Raw genomic sequence first — 22754 nt, forward strand, 5'->3', positions numbered from 1 at the left:
CTGCTACATATGATCTAAAGTGGAAAATGAGTGGTTCCAGGTGCAGTCATGTAAGCTTTAACCCCAACACTTGGGAGGCTGAGGCACGCATCTCTGTCGATTTAACCAACCGTCTTATTAAATAAGAAACACAGAAACAATGTAAAAGAGAAAGCTGAGAGGTCAGAGCTCAGAGCTAAAATCTCACCCTTCCTCCTGCTGTCCCAGCTTCGCGAAAAAGACCTACTTCCTGTCTGTCCTTTTTTTTATAGTATGTTGTTCTGCCTTCTCATTGGTTGTAAACCCAAACACATGACTGCCTCGTCACTGTCTGAATGTACAGCCCCCTAGGTCTTAAAGGCATATGTCTCCAATGCTGGCTATATCCCTGAACACACAGATATCTATGGGATTAAAGGCGTGTGCCACCACCGCCACACTCTTGCTATGGCTCTAATAGCTCTGACCCCCGGACAACTTTATTTATTAACATACAATCAAAATAATATTTCAGTACAATTAGATTACCACCACACATCTCTTCATAAATTTGAGGTCAGCCTGGTCTACATGGAGAGTTCCAGGCCAACCAGTGCTACACAGTGAGACTAGGCCTCAAAAATCTATAAATAAATGGATGAATGAATGAATAAATAAATAAATGAAAAGAATGAGAGAAAAAAGCAAATTATGTTTATGTGTGAGCATTAAAGGTGTTAGATTTTTAGATTTAAATTATCCTACATGTTGTTGAGTGTGACTACGATTTGGTTTTTGTTTCTTGTTTTTTGAGACGGGGTTTCTCTGTGCAGTTTTGACGCCTGTCCTGGATCTCACTCTGTAGACCAGGCTGGCCTTGAAATCACAGAGATCCACCTGCCTCTGCCTCCCTAGTGCTGGGATTAAAGACGTGTGCCACTGCTGCCCAGTGAGTGTGACTACTATTATAATTGAGGTGCAGCCTGAGTTTAAAGTGGCTGAGAAATCCATGTCTCTGTCGAATTCTCTATAGTGAGTCTGGTTTTCTTCAGTTGTTGGCAATTCTTCCTATTGCCCTTGACAGGTGGTCTTCTTGAGAGACTTAACATCTGTAATCTTAAAAGATGCAGACAGAGGTCCTCCAGCATTATGAGTAAGGGCATCCTCCCCCTGGGACCCAAGGACAAAAGGCCCCACACAGTCCGCTGCTTCCCTCACACACCAGCATCCCTGGTGTCCTGCTTTCTACATGCCTCAGTTTCAAGTTAAAGTGACTGAGGCCCACTGTTCTACAGCAGGACAGGATATCCCCATCCAGTTTTCTTTCAGTGATGTTTCTGTTTCCTGGGACAGGAATTTTCCTTCTTTCTTCATTCCCACTCAGGAGTCTGATCTCAGAGAGCAGGGGAAGAACGTGCCTCTCGGCTGGCCAGGCCTCCTCTGAGTCCATGTGGCCCCTGTGTGTCCTTCCCTGTCGTAGACAGCTGCTCAACCTAGTGACCAGTGGAGTCATCCTCTGTCCCAGCACTTGTCTTTTTAATATTTAATTTCCTCATGATTAGTGTAGACAGACTTTCTTTTCTGCTGCCAGCTCCAAATAATGACACAGAGACTTCTTATTAATTATGAAAGCTTGGCCTTTAGCTAAGGTTTCTCTCAACTAGCTCTTATAACTTAAATTAATTCATTTATATTAATCTACATTCTATCATGTGGAGTCACCTTTCTTTCATCTTGCACCTCTTGTTTCCTCTCCGTCTGAATGGCGACTCCACCCTTCTTCTTCCCAGAGTCCTCTCTGTCCCCAGAAGCCCCCTCCAACCTCTGATTAGCTATTGACTGTTCAGGATTTTTTTTATTACACTAATCACAGCAATACATTTTCACACAGTGTACAGATATCCCACATTTCCCCCTCTTTGTTTAAATAAAAAGGAAAAGTCTTAATTCTAATGTAGTAAAATTATGTATAATAAGAACAGTTACCAAGTAAGAATTACATTCACCATGTCTAGTCCATTTGTATTGGTCAAATTTGGAGAAATTACTCTATTATCTCTATCTTATCTTGAGAGCCCAAAGTTTTATACCTAAACTATTTTCTATCATAACTTGTATTACCATCCTAAAAATATTTTGTTAGACCTTAAAAGATCTTCTTAGATAAACAACTTAAACTTTTATGTTTCTGAATCTTATAAACTTTACATCTGTTATGTATGTTTCTTTTCTGAATTTAGTAAGAAAGGAAAACTGTAAAACTATAACTATCTCACCTTCAACCCCATCAAAGACCCAAGAAGGATATAATATTACCTGAGTAAACAGTTAAGTACAGAGCAAGCAACTGCCAAAGCTATAGAAATGACAAAAACAGCTGGCTGCCTGGATAGTCACCCAAGTTTCCTCTGTGATGTTGGGGCATCCATCTTAGGCTTACAGGCCTAGAATATCTGACAGACCTTTGTGAAGCAGGAAATTTCTGAAGGACTGTCCTACCTTGTCTTGACAAAGTTTGGCAGTCCCCTTCTTTTGTGTTCTGTTGTCCAATTTGGACAGCATATTATAAATAGTCAAGGCAAGAGCAGTTTCTTCTCCAGTGGTTAACTTTGCTACAATAAAAGCAAACTCCATATGGGGGTTCTTTGAAGCTCATCTTCTTTTTTTTTTTTAAGTAAATTGGTGCTGCCAGGAGCACACGTGTCTTACTGTCATGAAACGCCTTAGCTTATGAAAACATCTCCAATGCCATATTCTGTAGATCTCTGAAGTGTTTGAGGACCACTTGTCTATCTAAAATATATGTGTTTGACCTTGAAAAAATACCTAACATGGCCACAAATTTGATTGTTAGATGACTAACTACTAACCTTGTATTTCTTAATTATCCTAAATAGTTTGTATTAATAACTTTCAAGGACTAGAAATTTACATTACATTGTTAAATGAGCTACGTAGGTAAAATACTTTAAACAAAAGTAGAACATATATATAAAATAACCTTAAATTTGTATCAATAAAAAAATCTATACCAGTGTAAAATATTTGAGATTAATGCTGCCTTTTAGTTTGAAGTAGATTTAATAATCTACCCTTTTATCCTGTCGCATTTCTTTCTTTCTTTCTTTCTTTCTTTATTTATTTAATGCTGAATGCTGTTTATTGAAGGAGGGAAGAGGTCTTAAATACAGGCTTACAGCACAATGAGAGAAGCCCAGAGGGCAGAAGTTGGGCAGAAGTTCACTAATGATGTTTTACAATCTTGCATCTAAGCTGTTAACACCCATTGTGCAGTTATCCTGTCATTTTTATATCCCCTTTTTTCTTTTCAGAAAGAGATTCCTGAACCTAACCTCCCTTGCTTATTTTCCCCTGTTGTTATGTTTTTTATTTTCTACAGTGGCTGCTCCTCAAGCAACGGCTGTCCTAGTCAGAGACCGCAGCTCCTCTGCTACCAACAGCAGTTTGGCCACAAGGGCCGCAGCCTGAGGGGATTCTATTCCTTCAGGCATCGGCTCTTTCAGAGATACTAAGGGAAACTTTATCTGAATCTAAAGAACTCATAATCCGATGGTTTAGGTGGAATTCTGTTTGCTCAGAGAGGCTGAATGGTTAGTAGCTAACCTTCCCCCTTTGCTGGCGTCTACCAAAAAACCCGGCGTCCTTCTCTCAGCCCCCACTTAAAAACCTTTGCTCCTCAGGGTTCCTCCCTGCCACTTCCTGTCAGCTACTTACTGACTCAGCCTCCTGTTCAAAAGTTAATTTTATTTAATCAAACACATCTTTGAATTGTTAACAAAAGCAGTAGGAAAAAATGCAACACATTTTAAAATAATATTCCCCAACAGTCCTCCCTGTCCATGACCAGTAACAATTTGTAACCAACCCCCCTAAACGATAACAAACATTCATAACCCATTGAACAACCGAAAACCACCCACCCCACCTCTTGGGAATGTGGGAGTCAAATTCTTAAAATTACTTCTTGTCGTCTGGGGGTGACGACATCTTTAGGGGACCCTGAGAAATTTGGGAAAATGGTCAAGTCCTGGGAGAGCTAGCTGTATCATTTTCTTGTTTAGTCTCTATGTGATGGGAAAGTGTAGAGCTTATCTGAAGTCTTGAAGTCTGTGAGGCTGGACCATCTCAGCTAGCAGCTTTGAAGTTGTTCTGGATACAGAATTTTGAGGAAACTGCAACAGAGGTGATCTGAGGGGCTGGACCACCTAGGCTACTTGTCTCTATTGGTGTCTGTGTCTGGTCTTTTTACTGAAAACACAAACTTTTAAAGGTAACATATATATCTGTATTAACACAAGTATGGAATGTGTGGTGTACACAAGTTAGCTAAAGATGACTTTTTGTTTTATGTTTGAGCAGGGAAAAGGCATCTGTCAACTTTATAAATCTGCTTGGACTGCATAACCAAACTGTAATATAAATCTCTATCCATCCATATGAAAGGATGACATATAGTAATAAATCATGAAGACTACCTGTAGCCAACAGGATTTATCATGTCCCATCCAATCTCAGAAATGTTCCCATGTAAAGAGATCAGCATATACATCTTCTGTCTTGTAGGCTTTTTTGGATTTTTCCCTCATGTCTGCAGCCAATATCCTCAGAAAGTGTCCCCTGATCAAATCTGGTTGTTGTTGTTGTTGTTGTTGTTGTTATTATTATTATTATTATTGACTTTTCAAGACAGGGTTTTTCTGTGTAATTTTGGTGCCTGTCCTGGATCTTGCTCTGTAGACCAGGCTGGCCTCGAACTCACAGAGATCTGCCTGGCTCTGCCTCCCAAGTGCTGGGATTAAAGGCATGTGCCACCACTGCCTGGCTGGTCTTTATTAATTTTGAAGAGAACAACAACTTTTTGTTTCCTGTGGAAAGAAAGGCATAACCCCTCCCCCAACACAACACATTTTCTGACTTCCATTTTGAAGTTAGTTTCCATAATCCAATGTCTCTTAACAGCTATTGTTTTTTTTTATACATTAGCATTTAAAAATTCAAAGTCAACAAAGCACCATACAGGATCCAGATGACCTGTGTATTTCCCAACTTATGTGGCTTGTTATTTGTATTACTTTGCTCTCTCGTTAAAGACTGTTATTTTTAAACTATTTTTTTTCTGTGACTGTCTGTACCCATTTTCTTTTCTTTCTTCAGCACCGAAGCACATTTTAAACATACTGTACCTTTTTAGAGGTTTTCTGTGTCTGGACCTGGTTTGACAAAGCACCTGCAGCATTCTCTGACCGAGTGAGACAAATCTTAAGCTGCCACATCAGCCCCGTATGGCTCTACTTAGCACGTGGCGCTGGTGCATGGTGCTGATGACTGGCTCCAGCCCAGAGGTAAGGGACAGGAGACACATCTCTATATGCCGTTGAGCACTGGCCAGTCTGGGAGACTGCAGGACTAGGAACCTACATCCAGCTCCCTGTCCAGACCTTTTCTTAGCTTTCTCAGGTCCTAGGTTTGGATATTCGAGCCCCCACATTGGACACCATATGTAGACTTTCTTTTCCGCTGCCAGCACCATATAACGACACAGAAACTTCTTATTAATTATGAAAGCTTGGCCTTTAGCTTAGCCTTGTCTCAATGAGTGTACAAATATCCCACAACTGATTAGTGATGTCTAGCATCTTTTGTGAGCCTGTTGCCACTCCCATGTCTCTGTTGAGCATATCACTCCAGCCCCAGACTTTCTGATAAGAATTTAGCTCAGATTTCACGAGGGTCCCTCATGCACAAGGATTCGCTTCTCTCTTTCTGCTTTTCGGATTCTCTTTGTCTTTTGCCTTTTTGATTCTGATGTACCCACACACATGTATTCCTTTGATGAGACAGATGATACATTTCAATCATCCCTCATAAGATTGTTGTATCCAAATGCTGCTTTCCCACAGTGCCAAGGTGAGTACAGGGATCTGTACTAAAGCCCAATGCACAGGCAGTCTGCAGCTCAGTGACTCTTTTTCTGCTTTCATGAATTACATCTTCTGAGTCAGGTAAACTATAAAGTAACAACTGACGAGGGAGAAGAGAGACTTTTCTGGGCCTGTTCTCACATGGCTCATCTGATAACTGGGGCTCAGGTGGGCATAGATTAAAGGAGGCAGGAGTCCAGAGGAGGATGGACTCATAGATTTGACTCAGAACATACTTTTTTTTTTAACATTTATTTATTTATTTATTTATTTATTTATTTATTATGTATATAGTATTCTGCCTGCACGTTTCCCTGCAGGCACCAGATCTCATTACAAGTGGTTGTGAGCCACCATGTGGTTGCTGAGAATTGAACTCAGGACCTCTGGAAGAGCAGTCGGTGCTCTTAACCACTGAGCCATCTCTCCAGCCCCCAGAACATATTTTTTGAAGCTTAAAAAAACCAGTTTACTGAGGTACAATTGATGTACATTAAATTGCAGTGTTTAAAATGTGTGTAGATAGTACTAACACATTTTGACACGTGTGCACGCTGGTGAAATCCAGCACCACAATCAAGATAACAAATCCATCCTCCCCCAAAGTACCTTTATAATTTCTCTCTCTTGACTCCTATACCCCCAGTTCACCCCAGGCAGACACACTCATCTGTTTGCTTTCTTTCTGTCTTTCTTTTTTTTTCTCTTCAAAGTCACCTGTTTATTTTTGAGATTATACAACACACATGCCAAACTTCTGTCTAACGTCACAGGTAATCCTCCCACTTCTGTGCCAAACCAGAATGGCTCAGAGTTGACACTCATTGCGTTTTTCCTAAAATGACACATGGTTTGGAGAAACCTTTTAGTTCAGAAACACTTGCACAAAATGACCCCCCACACCCTCCTGTATACGTTTCATTGTTGTTTTGTATTTGTGAGACAGGGTTTCTCTGTGTAGCCCTGGCTGTCCTGGAACTCACTCTGTAGACCAGGCTGGCCTCGAACTTAGATCCACCTGCCTCTGCCTCCCAAATGCTGGGATTAAAAGTGTGTGCCGCTGCCACCACCACCAGGCTTCCTTTTCCTTTTCCTTTTTTTTTTTAAATGGAGGTCCTATAGTGTCACCAGCAGGCCTAAAAAAACATGAGGTTGTTTGGACCTTCTAGACTTCATGAGAGTGACTCCTGGCCACCTTGCATTAAATGGCACGGCTCAGTAATGCCGCTTCACTGAGGGCTTGTGAAGCACCAAAGCATTAAAGATGCTTACTTTGAAGATGACAGCAGTGGCCTCTTCTGTGCTCTAAATGCTGACCTTCTTAATGGCCTTGTCCTTGGACATACGACAGGTATAGTCTATGCAGTGAATAGGCGGCATGTGGCTCTTTGGCTCAACCCATTGTACCTTGTACCTTCTAGTTTGTTCTGTTGTTGTTTTGTTCTGTTTTTGTGATCTTGGAAGACAAGTGTAGCACAAATTGTTAGCAGGTATTATTCATAAGAACAAACCTGGAGCCAGGTATTGGGGTCAACGCTGGAAGATCAGAGAACCAGAACAAGCCACAGCTTCCTCACCTTGCCAGTTCCTCAGGTAATCCTGTTTTCTCAGACTGGAAGCTTCTGTGTCTTCATATCTGAATGGATCTCAGCTGAACTGCTGCTAGAAGCCTGAAAGCTTAACCAGCCAAATGCTTCTAGTTTCTGGTCTTTACACCTTATATATCTTTCTGCTTTCTGCCATCACTCCCTGGGATTAAAGGCCCACTTCTTGGGATTAAAGGTGTGAGTCACCATGCCTGGCTGTTTCCAATGTGGCCTTGAACTCACAGAGATCCAGAGGGATTTCTGCCTCTGGAATACTAGGATTAAAGGCATGTGTTACCACTGCCTATCCTATATGTTTAATATTGTGGCTGTTCTGTTCTGTGACCCCAGATAATTTTATTAGCATGCACAATATTTCGGGGAACACAGTACCACCACAGACAAGACTTGGACTTCTTTTTTTTTAAATCTGTTGTTATTTAGGTTTTTGTTTGTCTGAGACAGGGTCTCAGCTCAGCTGCCTGCAAAACAGCTGTACAGCCAAGGATGACCTTGAACTCCCGATCCTTCAGCCTCTACTTCCCAAGTCATGGGGTTACAGATTTGTACAATCACAGTTGGTTATGTGGTGCTGGAGATCAAACCCATGGCTTCTTGCATGCTCGGCAAGCACTCTGCATACTGATTTACAATCCTGGATGCTTTAAATCATCTCAAGACCACTAAGAATACGCAATGCAATGTAAATGCTATGGAAATAATTGTTTTACTGTATTGTTTATGGAATTACGACAAGAAATTTACCTATGTTCAGCACAGGTAATAACATTTTTCTTCCTTGAACATTTTCAACCTGTAATTGGTTAGATCTATGCACAGGAAACCCACAGATACAAAAAACAGGTTGGATAGATTGTTGGCAGTGTTTTCCCCACACCTAAGTATCACATAAAAAGTTAATGACAATAATACATTAAATCCAGGCCATTCTTGATATCAGGTTGCAAATTCTTTTCAGACTCTGCTAAAAAAAACTGTGAACTCTTGGGAAAATGTTTCAATCAGAACCCTAAAGGTGAAACTTTAACTCCTACTCCAGAACCTCAGATTTTAAAAGCTAGTTTTATAAGAATCAGTAGGCAAGGAGAAATATAAAAAAATAATGTATTTGTACAAAAATAATGGTAATTATGCTTACTATACAAACAGCCTATACCTTTGCATCATGTATACAATAACAGTTTTGCATACAGTTTCGTCAGATTGATTTTGGTGTAAGTTTGATTTGGTTATAAAACTAAATTGTAGATGTAGGCTCCATCCTTATTATTTATTGCTCATGTAACACAGTAGTCGTCTATTAAAAGAAAGTTCTTAAATGCTATCCTTTCTTTTTTCAAGGTCTGATCATTTATTACTCTTGAAGACTCGCATTTTTGACTGGACTCAGACTTAAAAGTAGAAGCTCTCAGCGAGGACAGCCTACATCTCTTGGCAATCTGTTTCTGGAGGTTTCCTTTGGCTTCCTTCATTCTCTTGGTGAAAAGTTTAGCATATTCTGCAGGCTCCTCCTTGTTTTTCTTAGTTGTTTCTTCCTAGCAGTAGGTTGGTGTTGGTGTTACAGGACACATGGAACGATAAGCCGTTGAATCTTGGGTGTTTGGGTCCTGGGCTTCTCACCTTCTTCGTTTAAGGACTTTCTGACAACATATTGGTGGAGATCATCTTCTTTAGAGACTGAAAAGCCTTCAGATTCTTTGGGGCCCAGCTGCTGAGGCACAGTAGCATCTGTCAGCCCAGGAATATCCTTCTCTCCCTTTTTTCCCACAACAACCAAGTTGAGAACACTCAGTTCAACATCCGCAATGCATCTGCAAACAGACTTGTGCTTCCTCTCTGCAATTCTCCTTGGTCTATAACAAGAACACCTTTTACTCAACAGCAGGCGCACTCTGCCGTGAGTCAAGACACCTTGCTTCAGGATCAAACCTTGTTTGTCATTCCCACCACTGATTCGGACCACATAACCCTTCCAATTTTCACCCGGGGCATCAGCAGTTCCTTCTGTGGCCATGTGCTTCTCATAAAACGTGTGACCTTTGCGTTCGTTCATCATCCACTTCAATGAGTTCTTCGCAGCCAGTGGCTCGGAAGGAGATATCCGGCTTCATCTTGACACAGCCAATGCCCTAGGAGGCTCACTGAGGAAAAAAGTTTTTTATTATTATTATTATCGTTGGCAATGGTGCCAGAGAGAAGTGTGGACGTGAGAGGACAACTCCGTGAAGCTGGTTCTCTTGTCCCAAGGATCAAGCTTAGTTCATCATGCTTAGTAGCAAAGGCCTTCAGCCACTGAACCTCCAGCCCTCAGTTAGTGTTTCTCTTATTGTTTGTTTATTTTTCTTTTCTTTTGTTTGAATTATTTAAACTTGAAATCCTCCTGCATTCATGTCCCTAGTGCTGGGAATCCGAGCATAGACCACCGTGCCTGTCTAGTTTCGTCTTTAAGAAGAAAAACCAGAATGCCTTTCTCTTTAATGAGTCAGTCTCCATGGCTTCATCTATTGAAATCATCACTTCATTGGAAATTGTGTGTTCCTAAGGCGGTGGGCAGGAGACAGTAAAGTCAGTGGAAGGTTCGCCTGGCCTTCGCTAACTTCATCTTTAAATGGGAATTGAAGTACCTTTTGGAGGTGTTTTTATGAGGGTTAGAGTCAATACAAACAAACTGTATTAGTTCTTAATAAGTGGGTGCTGTTTGTGGTGAATTCTTAGTGTCACACAATGAGCAGCTAAGGAGCCCAGGACTTCTGTGCCCTGTAATCAATCTGCCGTGAGATCCCTCAGTCCTGGCAAGAGTTGCTTATTCCAGTGAAGGAGCAGCAGCTGTCAGAGAACTAATGTTGACATTGACAAACTGCCAGGATTAAATTTATACCATCTTTCCTTTGGTAGTCCAACGAACCATGACTTCTGAATGTCACTTAGGTGGTTTTTCAGGGGTTGGCGAGGGATCTAAACTGACTAATAATCCAGAACCAACATACCTGGGGGAAAACCAGTTCTTAAAAACACCCTTTGCTTCCTTACTGCGGGCTTCCTCGTTTTTTCTTTCTCTAGCTCAGTGCATACCAACACAGCGACTAATATATCTGCCCCATAGTTTTGGGTTTTCTTCCAAGAATATGTTTTCATGTCTTCATGACATAACATTCCCTGGTTCCTTGCGAAAGCTGAGTGTGTTCTTTCAGTCACATCCACCGACGGTTTAGGCCACAATTTTATTTCTTAAAAAAAAAAAAAAAAAATATTTTATGTGTATGGGTTTTTGCCTGAATGTATGTCTGGGCACCACATGTGTCCTGGAAGAAGGGAAGGTGTCTGACCCCCTGGAACTGGAGTTACAGACAAGTGTGAGCGGCCATGTGGGTGCTGGGAACCAAACCCAGGTCCTCTGGAAGAGCAGCCACTAAGCACTAAGCCATTTCTGGAGCGCCCCCGGCCAAAGTTTTCAAATGTTCAGTGGAAGGCAGTGTTTGGTTAAAAGTAAGGACTCAGGTCACCTGGTTCCGGCCCCCACCACCATTTTCACACCTCCATGAAGTGGCTGGTGGCGGCTTCCCCGTCTGTGCCGTGCATCAACTCTCGCCGTGGGTGTGGGTCAGCTTGATCCACACAGGACAAGCCAGCCTGGACACCTTTATCACCCTACAGTGCTCAGAATCCCCCTGCCCGGCTAGGGACTGGCTCCCGCCGGAATAGAGCGCAGCATGCACAGCGCCACCAGCGCCGAGAAAGCCCGCGTCTCCGTTGCCAGGGAAACGGGGCACCGCGCTTTCCGGCGCAGTCGCGGCCCCGAAGCAGCTGTCATGGCGGAAGCGGTCTGGAGCACTGACACCGGCGAGGCCGTATATCGCTCGCGGGACCCCGTGCGCAACCTGCGCCTCCGGTAGTCACACCACCCCAGCTCCGGGGCCCCCTAACTCTATGCTCTCAGACAATTCCACCCTAAGCTTTCGGGAGTTCGGAGGCCCCCCACTTCCGCTCGCCATCCCAACTACTTCCTCTGCCATCTCTGCACATCTCGCTACCGAGACCTTTTCCCACTGAAAGCTTCCAAGCACCCCTTCCAGACCTCACTCCTGCCCAAGACCCTTCAAGTTCTCGTTACTTTCAAACCCCTCGGGCCCGTGTGTCCCCAACACTCCCTCGCACTGACTTCTCCGGCAGGCGCCCCCGCCCCTCCCCACCTCCTCCCGCGCTCTCTTCCTTGCATCTCCGCCTCTGTGGTTTTGTTTTTCCCAGTCCTCGCCGTGTTTATCTCCTGGTCCTGCGTCTTTGACACGTGTATTTTGGGCTTCTCTTTTCTTGACAGAGTTCATCTGCAAAGAGTCACACCAAGCAACTTCCTTCATTACCAGCCTGCTGCTCAGATGGGAAAGGACCTCATAGACTTGGCCACTTTTAGGCCTCCTCAAGTTGCTAGTGGGTGTTTTTGGTGATGATGATGCATCCCCTTGAGAACTGAGGAAAGGGTCCGTGGCAGTTGAGGTACAGAGGAGGAACAGAAGGCTCAGAGAGGTTGAGTTTGTTGCCCCGGGTCACATGGCGGGGGCACGTGGGCGCTTTTGAACCCTCGTGATCTTTTTTACATTTTCGTTTACTTCTGTGTGTGCGCATGTCCATGCCACAGTGTAAGTGAAACTCAGGACAACCTTGGGGAGTCAGTTCAGTTATCTCCTTTCACCCCATGAGTCCTGGGGCTTGAAATCAGGTTAGCCATGGGCCCCTTTCCCCACCCCAAGTGTGACTTTTGTGTGTATGGTGTGTGTGTGTGTGTGTGTGTGTGTGTGTGTGTGTGTGTGTGTGTGGACTTCTAAGAGAAATGTGTTCCAAACTCCAAATGTGTATGTAAATACACTTAAAATAATTTTTAAAAAGGAGTTTTCAGGAAAATGTGATTTACCTTGCCTTGGAAACCAAAAGATGGGACAGGGTCCTTGCGTTGTCCAATAATCTTTCATGCTTCTGCTCTTTCTCTTTCTACTCAGAAATATTCTTAGGCAAGAAGGGTAGACTGTGGATCACAAAGTAGGCATCTTTCGAAAGACACACAGAGCCAGGACCGTATTAAATATGGTTCTTTTAAAAAAAAAATCATTTCTTTGCTTCCCTGTCCTCTCCTGGTGCTTCCTCTCCTGAGTTAGTGTTCGTGGATGATTCTGTCGGTGGTTTCGGGATTTGAAAGAAAAACACTGGGCTCCTTATCTAGCAAATGCAGACGGGCTTGAGGAAGGCTGGCCTCCAGCTCTAACTAAATTTCAGTTCCTAATACTGGATTAGATAAAGTATTTCCTGAAAGGCAGGACTGCCTTTTATTTCAAATTAGAGTACTGATTAAGCTGCCTCAGGTCCTAATCATGGCTGTTAGTATTAACCCAAGTATGTCCACCACCTCCGTTCTTTGTCCAGACTGGGTACTTAGTGAATCACCGAACTCCAGTGGGGTTTGTGGTCAGTGTGAATAGGGACTTTGAAGTCAAGCCTGGTGGTGTGCACACGTCACGTCAGCGGTTTTTCTGGCTGAGGCAGGAGGCTCTGGAATATGTGGCTAGACTGAGTGGCCGAGTGAGGCACCATCTCAAACAACAATGGATTTTTAAAACCAAAATCAAGTCAGAATAGGAACGCTGGTTATATAATCAAGCCCAGCGGGAGACGTGTTGCCGGTCTGACTCGTTCTGTTTGTTTGGAGGTGGACACCGCCCTGATGAGGAAGAGGAGGAAGAGGCTGTGATTGGGTGGCAGGAGAAGCTCTTCAGCCAGGTGAGCCAGTATTACCTGTCCTCGGTCTCCCTCCACCCGCCGGACTCCCACCTGGCTGGTGACTCATGCCGGCGAACTGATTTCCAGGAGAGGTTGTGGAGGTTTATACTTTCCCTTGTTGTGTTTATTTGGATATTGTAATATAACGGCTGCTGCCGCCGCCGCCGCCGCTGCCGCCGCCGCCGCTCAGTCTAGTGTCTGGATAAGGCGTTCCCCGTCTCTGGTCTCTGCGGCATCTCTAGCAGCAGAGTTGAATGAGAACATCAGCTTGGTTCCTTTTAACTCCAACATTCTTAGATTCCCCTGCCCTTCATTATTTAAACAAGGGATGGTTGGTTATCAAACCGTGTCAACCAGCTCCGAAGCAGTGATTTGGTCTGGTAGCTATGGGAACCAAAGTCTGAGGTCGTCCCAGCTGATCTCTTTCTTTGTGGTGACCTCAGTTTGAAGTAGATCTGTACCAAAATGAGTCTGCGTGTCAGAGTCCATTGGATCATCAGTACCGCCAAGAGATCCTGAAGCTGGAGAATTCGGGCGGCAGGAAAAACCGGAGGATCTTCACCTACACTGACTCTGATAGATACACCGACTTGGAAGAGGTATTGTTCCTTCTGAGGCATCATCGCTTCCTTCTTTGTCTCCCCTAGCTTTCTAGCCTCACTGGTACTGTGAGGGAGAGGTGTTCTAGAAACTGCTGTGAGCTGCTGGCAGCCAGGCTGGAGTGGGCGGAGTCTGCGGGTGGTGTGGCTGGTACACTCCTGGAGGGTCATGGGACTGGGGTAAGGGGTCAGAGGGAGTGTGGGGAGTAAGTCAGAATCTAGAACAATCTATTTAAAATTCAGTCAAAGCCCAGTTGCCTTGATGGTGCAAGCCTTTGATCCCAGTACTTGTGAGGCAGAGACAGGTGGATCTCAGTGAGTTCAAGGCCAGCCTGGTCTACAGAGTGAATTCTAGGACAGCCAGAACTACACAAAGAAACCCTGTCTGAAAACTCAAATAATTAAATAAATAAAATTCCACCAAAACTCAGAGTTTACAGGTGAGAAGAGGAATTTGCTTAGGCCGTGGGGAATGCCTGTGCTTTTGCGTGCACTGGTGTGCCCTTGTGGGCTTGTTTCACATTCTCTTCCATCATGATATACATCTTCTTAGGAACATCGTAAATTCCTTGGAGGTAGAACTCTATTTTCTGATTCTTGTGTTTATGATCCTTTAGGGCTCTGCCGGGAGCAGGCGTTAGTGTGAGTCTTTTGAAAGATTTGGACTGCTTTCTTCAGGAGAGCCGTGAGCCAGCAGCATATAAATTCTAGACCGTTTTGGAAAAGCAAATAAAAAATACAGTTGGTGCTAGCTTGCCCAAATGAGAACTCTCTCAAAAACCGTAGTATCCTATTTGGCATTTTTGACTGCCTAGTTAGCATCGACATTTACCAGGCACACTCACCCAACTTCTTGTTGGCATATGTTCAGAGACTGCAGGCTGATGTCATGATTAGCATAAACAACTCATTTCTGGAATCCTATGAAAACCACATACGGTAGGAGTCTTCCTCAGATCGTGCCATCCCCACCCCCCTCCCCCAGGGTAACTGTGAGGTTCCATCTGTTGGGTTTGCACCCTGGAGCAAGGGTCAGAAGGAAGGCTTCCTCTCAGGTGTTTTTAACCCATGTAGCCCTGACCACTTAACATTCACAAGACCGCTCTCTTCCCCCAGTACTGTCAGAAAATAACCTCTGCGGCCAGCGAAACGCCATCTTTTCTGGTTGAGCGGATGGCCAACGTCAGGCGGCGGCGCCAGGACAGGCGAGGGATGTGAGTGCAAGCGGGGGCCAGGGGGTCTCTGTGGTGTCTCACGCTAATGCTCCTGTAATTTCTCCTGACTAATCCTTCCCATCCAGTGACAGACCCAGTGGGGGAGGGGATCCCTTATCTCCTTCAGGCTCTTTGTGGGGTGCCAGGGAAGTGACCCTTTCCTGTGATCCCTCCCAGGGAGGGTAGCAAACTCAAGTCTCGCATCATCACCTGGGAGCCCTCAGAAGACTTCATCAGGAACAACCATGCCATTAACACACCTCTTCAGACCATGTACATTATGGCAGACCTGGGGCCCTATGGAAAGTGAGTGACACTTCACCCCGCCAGCTCTGGCCCGCCCCCTTTCCTCCTGTTACTCATCAGCAGTGTCCTGTTACAGCCATCTGGGACCTTTGGGATGGAGGGTCTCTTTCCCTTTTGTTGTTCTCAGAAGAAAGTGTGTCACCATGAAGGTTCTTACTGTGTCCTCTGTCCTGCCCCTGAAGTGGCTGACGACCTTTCTCCCCTTCCCTGGTGACCCTGAACCTTGATGATGGTTTCCTGATCCCCAGGCTTGGCTATAAGACGTATGAGCATGTCCTCTGCATTCTGAAGGTGGACAGCAATGGCGTGATCACGGTGAAGCCTGACTTCACTGGCATCAAAGGACCCTACAGGTGGGAAGGAGGAAACAGTCTGCCACGACTTCCCTGCTCGCCCTCCGGCCCCTAGTTGAGCGGATTCCAGAATCTTCTCCTAAACTTTTAGTTCCCAGGCACTGGTTCGTGCTCTGTTCTGGGTTATAGGCCTTTAGGAAACTTCCAGGAAATGTGCAGCAAAAGGAATCCCTTTAGCTGTGCAGTTAAGTGAGAAGGATTCGTGCCTTGCAGAGTCTAGGGCCTGGCTAGAACAGGGGAGGTGAGCTCAGCCAGGCCAGGTCCAGTTTCCTCGTCTGTCACTCACCCAGCCTGTCCCTTTTCAAGGTGAGAACGGAGTGCTGTATGGTTTCCCTCGTCTGTGAGGTAGAATGGGTCCAGAATCTATGGGTCTAGTCTGCCGCCTTTTCTGCTTCTCCACTATCTCCCTCTTGATCATCCTTACGGCCGTGGTCTTCATCATATTCCTCAGGGGAGCTGTATCCCGGCAGTGTTGACTCCCGGGGCTGGGTCTGGAAGGCCACGCCTCTCGCCTACAGAAATGATCCTTCTTGTGGCTTTGACCTTACAGAATCGAGACTGAAGGGGAGAAGCAGGAACATACTTCCGCTTGGAAATACACAGTCGACAACGTGTCCTCCCTCGCACAGCCAGAGGAGGAGGAGCGGGAACAGCGTGTGTTCAAGGACGTAAGCAATAGTTTACGTGGAACCATGGCTGGGTGGCTGCTGAGGAAGAGGGCAACCCAGCACCGTCCAGAACACACAGCTGACAGAACAGAAGGCTTTGGCCCTGCCAGTACCACACCAGGGCCGTACTGCAGTGGCCACGCACCGAGTGCTGACTGTGTTCTGTGCCAGGCATACGACACACATTTCACTTAGCTCTCACAACCCTGGGAGGTGAGCATTATGGGCACTTTATAAACCAGGACCCTGAAGGTAAGGACCCGAGTAATAGAGCTTGTAACCTTGAGAGCCAGGTTCGTTCCCAGACTGGCCAACTTCAGAGCCGCTGTGTATCACTTTATTTTAGTTATTTCTTAGCAGGGATGTGTGTGTGTGTGTGTGTGTGTGTGTGTGTGTGTGTGTGTGTGTGTGTGTGTGTGTGTGTGTGTGTGTGTGTTGAGACTGTCTCACTCTAGCTCAGACTAACTAGGAAGTCCCTCCCTATGTAGCCCAGGCTGGCCTTGAGTTGGCAGCAACTCTCTCGCCTCAGCCTCAATAATGTCGGGGTGGCAGACACAAACCACCACACTGGCCTGCACATCTCTTTAAATGTCAGTATCTGGGATGTTTGCCCTGCCCGATTTTCTTCCGTCCAGAACTAAACCCTGGTCTGGTGTGGGCTGCATTTTGAGGACTGGTTCGCTTTGTTTCCTCAGCTTTATGGCCGTCACAAGGAGTACCTCAGCAGCCTCGTGGGCACAGACTTTGAGACGGTGGGTAGCTCAGCTTCCTGCAGCGCTGGGAGCTTTTAAGCAGTGTTTGACTGTGAGGCACCATAGGACCTCTCTTAGAAGGCTTCGAGATGCACTCTGCAGTGTGGAAAGGAAGTCAGAGGAGCGTTTCATGACCCTGCATACTGATGTGGACCCTTGCATGCATAGAACGGGGTCTGAAGGGGAACACACGCGCTGTGTGGGCCTCTCTCCTGGAGCAGGCTGGGTGGGTGGTGGTGGGTGGGTATTGGGCAGTGAGGAGAATAGATCAAGCATTTGACTTGTTCTCCATGATAAGGTGGTTTTTGGTTTTATCAGTGTTAATGCATTCACATATTAATTTACAATTCGTTTTTTAAAAAACAATATAAAGATAAAAAAGCGTCTTCCTCATCCTTTGTGTGGACATTGTTCCAGAACAACTCAGATGGGGGAAGAGATGCCATTTCTGCTAATCAAGTGTTTTGGATCTTAGAAAATGAAACCAAAACAGTTGAAGTCAGTCACTCTGGAGTCCTGTCTGGGTTTTCCCCTCTCACCAGGGATTCCGTTTCTAGACCTGCAAACAAGGCTAGAGCTCCTCACTGGCTTCTCTCTCTGTCTCTAGAAAGTAACTCATATTTTTTAATATTACATAGGCAACAAATGTGAAAAAAGTTAAGACAGATAACACAAACAATTAAAAAAGAAAACTTGGGGGCTGGAGAGATGGCTCAGAGGTTAAGAGCACTGGCTGCTCTTCCAGAGGTCCTGAGTTCAATTCCCAGCAACCACATGGTTAGCCATCTGTAATGAGATCTGGTGCCCTCTTCTGGTGTGCAGGGATACGTGGAAGCAGAACACTGCATACATAATAAATAAATATAAGAAAGAAAGGAAGGGGCCAGGTGGTGGTGGCACACGCCTTTAATCCCAGTACTCAGAAGGCAGAGGCAGGAGGATCTCTGTGAGTTCGAGGCCAGCCTGGTCTACAGTGCGAGTTCCAGGAAAGGCGCAAAGCTACACAGAGAAACCCTGTCTTGAAAAGCCAAAAAAAAGAAAAAAAATAGAAAGGAAAGAAGAGAGGGAGGAAGGGATGAAGGGATGGAGGGAAGGAGGGAGGGAGGGAGGGAGGGAGGGAGGGAGGGAGGGGGGGGGGGAACCTGGTGGCCTGAAGAGTCCTCCTGTCACTCGGCCTGCCATCTAAGTGATGTCCTGTTACTCCATGAGTCCTGGAACTAGGAACAGGCTCTGTGGAGAAGTGTCAGGGCAGAAGCATGCGCAGTAGTGTGGCCAAGGTTGGGTAGCCAGTGTGAGGTCTTCTGCAGATGTGGGGACAGGGCTGGAGGGGCAGCTTGAGCCCCTCTGGTCCCGACACCTTCCCATTCCCCTCTGCCGTAGACCGCCCCGGGTGCCCTCCGGCTCTTCGTAAATGGAGAGGTAGGTAAGTGTCTTGTCTTGGAGCCAGGCAAGAGTCTGATGGAACTGTGAGTACCTGCTCACCTCTGCTTAGTCTGGGCTGAACGTGGGAAACTGGTGATGAGTCTTTTCTAGAAACTGAGAATTCTGGAAGACTTTATTTGCAGAGCATGTGGGCCCTTCACGACTAGACAGAGTGAGAAGGATAGCGAGAGAACAAGCTAAACTTATCTGTTTTCTCTCTTCAGTTTCAGCCCAAGGCTATGAGTACGACAACCTCTACATCCACTTCTTTGTGGAGCTGCCAGAGACTAGTGAGTGGATGTTCTAGCATTTCTTCTTTTACATCTGTTCTCACAGTTAGTTCTAGGGGCATTCCATCCACTCCCACTGAAACTGCTCAGGGTCATAGGTCACCTCCACACTGCCAGTTCTAAAGTGGCTCTGTTCTTTCACCACACCGACCTTCCTCTCTGACACGGCTCACTTTCCATCATGAAGCATCTGCTCAGCTTCTGGAGTGTTGCCCCTCCTTCTCACTAAGAGCTCGTCAGGCTCTCTGGTGGATTCCTCCTCATCTGATCATCCTAAACTGTGAGCGCGTCCCAGGCTACTCTCTACCTCCGGTCTTCCTAGGCAGTTCCATCCATCCATAGCTCAAATGGCATCTGTGTCTGTTGCCCTGCCCATTGGCACACCAGAGTGTTCGCTCCAGGAGAGACAATCCTGGTCACTCACATATCTTCAAATGTATCAGCATAGAGCGGACTCAGTCAGCGGGAAACGAACAACACACTGTGTAAACGAGCAAGCGAATGAATGAATGAATGAATGAATGTCTAAAAGAACTTTGTCCTCTCTCAGTGACTTCCTGGCCTCTCTAGTGAGCTTATTGTGTCTGGTCTTTGGCTTTCAGACTGGTCAAGCCCATCCTTCCCGCAGTTCTCAGGAGTAACCCAGACCTGTGCCACCAAATCCGTGGGAATGGTATGGAGGATGAGAGGGCGTATCTGGAAGGGGGTGGTGGCTCCAGGTGGCGTTGAAGCTTCCTCAGGCCAACCCGCTGTGTAGTCTGTGGAGGAGCAGAGTTGGGGTGTTTCTGAGTGGGCTCTGCGGGGCTGCCTAGGCCAGGGTCACTCTTGATCTCTTAAGAGGCTGACAGCGCTTGTATTACCTGTCCCTCTGCCTGTCAGCTTCCTACCAGGCTGACAGGTTTTCTCTCCCCTGTGTGAAGGTGACCTTGTCATTGGACACACAGAGAACCAATTCCGAGTGAGAGCTTGTCCGCTCTGTGACACCGAGCTGAAACGACACTCTTCTTTTCCAGGACAAGGTGGCCTATTTCTCCTACCCGTTCACATTCGAAGCCTTCTTTCTCCACGAGGACGAATCGGCTGGTGAGTCTCTGCGGTCCTCGGCCTCACTTCTCCTCTCCCAGGGCCTCTCTTAACAGAGGTCCCCGTGACCTGAGTGCCACCTTGCCTCCTTTCCAGATGCCCGCCCGGAGTGGCCCGTGCTCTACTGTAAGGTCCTGTCACTGGACTTCTGGCAGAGGTACCGTGTGGAAGGCTATGGGGCTGTGGTACTGCCTGCCACCCCAGGTAACCTCTTGTCCCTGCCCTTCCCAATGCCCCCGGCCCTAGCAACAAGACAAGCACTTCCAGAAGACCCCTGTGTTCCCGATGAGAGTAGAGATGATTAGGCCTCGGGGGCTCTGACTTGAAAGATTGCTTGTAGCTTTGCGGATTTTCTTCCCGGCCCTGAGAGACACTGTGAAGCTGGGACCGACCTCCTGAAGTCTAGCAGCCTGACAGGTTGTCCTGGGTCCCAATCCTCCAGTTAGACCACAGCCTTAATAGAGGGGCTGCAGGCAGTGGCCTCTCAGCCTGTGTTCCTCTTGGAGAAGAAGTACAGGCCTGTTGGTGTGCTCCAGGCAGCGTACTAATCTCAAGTCTCCCATCCCCACTGTGAGGTATATGTTGTCCTTGCTTCTACGTTTTACTAGGTCAAAAGAGAAGGAGGCTCTGGGAGGTTGGCAAGCTTGTCTTAAGAACACAGTGATCCCTAGAATAGCTGAGATTAGTTCTGTCTTCCAGGCAGGCACCGTCACCCACCATGATAACCTTCACATAGGTCAGGTCGTCACCAACCCAGGCCATTGCTGGGAAGTCAGCCATGGAACCTGGCCCGTTTCCCCTCTTGCTTGCCCAGGCTCACACACCCTGACCATCTCCACGTGGAGGCCCATGGAGCTGGGCCTTGTGGCAGAGCTAAGGAGGTTCTTCATTGGCGGCTCCCTGGAGCTGGAGGATCCCTCCTACGTGAGGATCCCGGGAACCTTCAAGGTGACCTATCTCTGGAGAGACTTCAGGCTGAGTGTTTCTGTTCCTGTGGGGTCTGGACTGAGGCCCCTCCCCTGATTGTTCATTGCGCCCATGTTATATAGCCCCTTCCCTCCTGTGGATTACGCTGCAGGTCCTGCCCATATTTACAGGTTCAAATATCTACATCAGGAGGGCCTTGGGGAGCAGTGTATTTAGAGATTCCCTGACCCCCAGTAGATAACTGGCCTCTTCCGTCACTGGAGGCCTTGGTAATCAGATGCAAGGTGGGCTTTCAAGAAACCTCTAAACCTGCTCAGTCTCAAACGAGGGTAGAATGTTCCCAGAGTTACAAGAGGGGAGTTACCCTTGTGGTGCTGGGGTCTGACAGAACGAAGTTTCCTCCATAACGCTACACGTCCCAAGACTAGGAATACAAATGGCGGCAGAGCCTCTGGTCTGCAGTGTGCACAGACTGATCCTGTCTCGGCTGTGTGCCCAGGGGGAGCGTCTGAGCCGCTTTGGATTCCGCACTGAGACCACGGGTTCTGTCACCTTCCGTTTGCACTGCCTGCAGCAGTCCAGGTGAGGGACCCTGCCCTGCCCCCCCATGTGCTCCCCCCTGCCCTGCCCCCCTGCCCTGCCCCCCTGCCCTCCCCCCCTCCAGCTCCCCGTCCTGGAGGGTTGGAGTACAGCCTTGACTGCGTGTTGGGCCTCCCTGCAGGGCTTTCATGGAATCGAGCTCCCTCCGGAAACAGATGCGGAGCGTGTTGGACCGCCTGGAAGGGTTCAGCCAGCAGAGCTCCACGCACAATGTGCTAGGTGGGCCCCTCACTCCCCCAGCTGGACCCCCAAGGCCACTGTCTTCTCCACACCGTAGTAGCTGACTAGATGGCAACGTTTCCCTCCCTTACAGAAGCCTTCCGCCGGGCCCGGCGCCGCATGCAGGAGGCCCGGGAGAGCCTCCCCCAGGACCTCGTGAGCCCCTCAGGAACACTGGCCTAGCTCTCTGCAGCCCTGGCCTATGGAACAAGAGACAAGGTGAAGGATGTCCTCATCCAGTGCTCTCTCACGTCGTATTGCTTTTTAGAGACCACATTGGTCTACCAAACTGGATGTTCTAGAAATTTCCAGCTGGCTCCTCTGCGTAGCCTTCACAGGACTTTCTTCCCTGTGGAAGTAAAGCCAGACACTCCGGGGCCCCATGTGACCCCCTCCTCATGTTACGGCTACCAAACATGAGCATCGTAACGAGGCAGACTGTGTAGTCTGAGACTTATTTGGGTAGCCCAGCATTAGCCAGTCCTCAACAGTGTCTTTTCTGCGTTACCACGTAGTCTCAGTGGCAGAGGGCTGGAGCTGTAGCAAACTCCTTTCACAGCCCTGAAAAGTGGAGTTTGGCGGCCAGGAGCGGAGGCCCACGCCTTTAATCCCAGCCCTTGGGAGGCAGACCCGGTGGATCTCTGAGTTCAAGGCCAGCCTGGTCTATACAGTGAGTTCCAGGACAGTCAGAGTGTCATAGTGAGACCTGTCTCAAAAAAACAAACACCAACAAGATGGAGTTTGGCATCATCCAAGGAGGAAGATGCGTGAGAGAGCTCAGTCTCTCCCTTCTTCCAAGGCAAGTGGAGCCAAGAGGCCTCAGCTTCCTGACTGCATCTCCGTCTCCCTCTCTCAGGCAGCTCCATCCTACAGTGTAGGGCTGGCCGAGTGTAGGACACGGCCTAGGGTGGTTCTCTGCCCTTCCTGCTAGCTGGGTAGGGGCTTTTATTGTGTGTCTGTTTTTCATATAAAAAGTATTTATATTGACTGATCTGTGGGCTGTCGCTCTTTCTACTCTCTGCCTTTCTCCTCTCCACAGAAGAGAGCA

At 47.0% G+C, this 22754-nt stretch overlaps 2 protein-coding genes and 1 pseudogene across 6 annotated transcripts in view; 1 reads left to right on the forward strand and 2 right to left on the reverse strand.

Moving 5' to 3' along the window:
* The window catches only part of LOC102927518 (myeloperoxidase-like), a 27750-nt gene extending 16503 nt beyond the window's left edge, over positions 1 to 11247 (reverse strand). Inside the window, exon 1 of the mRNA XM_006998471.3 lies at positions 11042 to 11247. The gene's annotated coding sequence lies outside the window, so the exon portion shown is untranslated. The remainder of the gene's footprint in view (positions 1 to 11041) is intronic.
* On the reverse strand, positions 8675 to 12550 carry LOC143266978 (small ribosomal subunit protein eS6 pseudogene; annotated as a pseudogene). Its single transcript, XR_013041832.1, has 2 exons — positions 12414 to 12550; positions 8675 to 9648 (listed from the first exon to the last, which is right to left on the reverse strand). The product of XR_013041832.1 is annotated as a small ribosomal subunit protein eS6 pseudogene (transcript).
* Positions 11249 to 22697, forward strand: Mks1 (MKS transition zone complex subunit 1). 4 transcript variants are annotated; one of them, XM_006998472.4, is made up of 18 exons: positions 11249 to 11396; positions 11823 to 11932; positions 13203 to 13273; positions 13717 to 13872; positions 14989 to 15086; positions 15264 to 15392; positions 15641 to 15745; positions 16296 to 16413; positions 17109 to 17165; positions 18546 to 18588; positions 18812 to 18877; positions 19480 to 19550; positions 19891 to 19960; positions 20057 to 20164; positions 20775 to 20908; positions 21387 to 21469; positions 21609 to 21706; positions 21801 to 22697. In XM_006998472.4, the coding sequence occupies exons 1-18, from the start codon at positions 11317 to 11319 to the stop codon at positions 21887 to 21889; spliced, it is 1686 nt and encodes a 561-aa protein (XP_006998534.3). In that variant the 5' UTR covers positions 11249 to 11316; the 3' UTR covers positions 21890 to 22697. The 4 variants fall into 4 exon arrangements, with proteins under 4 accessions (XP_006998534.3, XP_042138517.1, XP_042138518.1 ...); XM_042282583.2 differs by lacking the exon at positions 21387 to 21469 and having other exon boundaries at positions 21801 to 22140; XM_042282582.2 differs by lacking the exon at positions 11249 to 11396 and having other exon boundaries at positions 11865 to 11998.
* The last annotated feature ends 57 nt before the right edge of the window (positions 22698 to 22754 follow it).

This window comes from Peromyscus maniculatus, chromosome 8 (genome assembly GCF_049852395.1).
Source record: "Peromyscus maniculatus bairdii isolate BWxNUB_F1_BW_parent chromosome 8, HU_Pman_BW_mat_3.1, whole genome shotgun sequence".
Taxonomy (NCBI): Eukaryota; Metazoa; Chordata; class Mammalia; order Rodentia; family Cricetidae; genus Peromyscus; species Peromyscus maniculatus.

What these genes read in the sequence shown, in the direction of transcription:
- Mks1 (XM_042282583.2), top strand. Translation starts at nt 11,317, where the DNA reads ATGGCGGAAGCGGTCTGGAGCACTGACACCGGCGAGGCCGTATATCGC. An exon ending in CGCCAGGACAGGCGAGGGAT is followed by an intron (nt 15,087 to 15,263) that starts GTGAGTGCAAGC and finishes GATCCCTCCCAG; the next exon opens with GGAGGGTAGCAAACTCAAGT. An exon ending in CCACCAAATCCGTGGGAATG is followed by an intron (nt 19,551 to 19,890) that starts GTATGGAGGATG and finishes CTTCTTTTCCAG; the next exon opens with GACAAGGTGGCCTATTTCTC.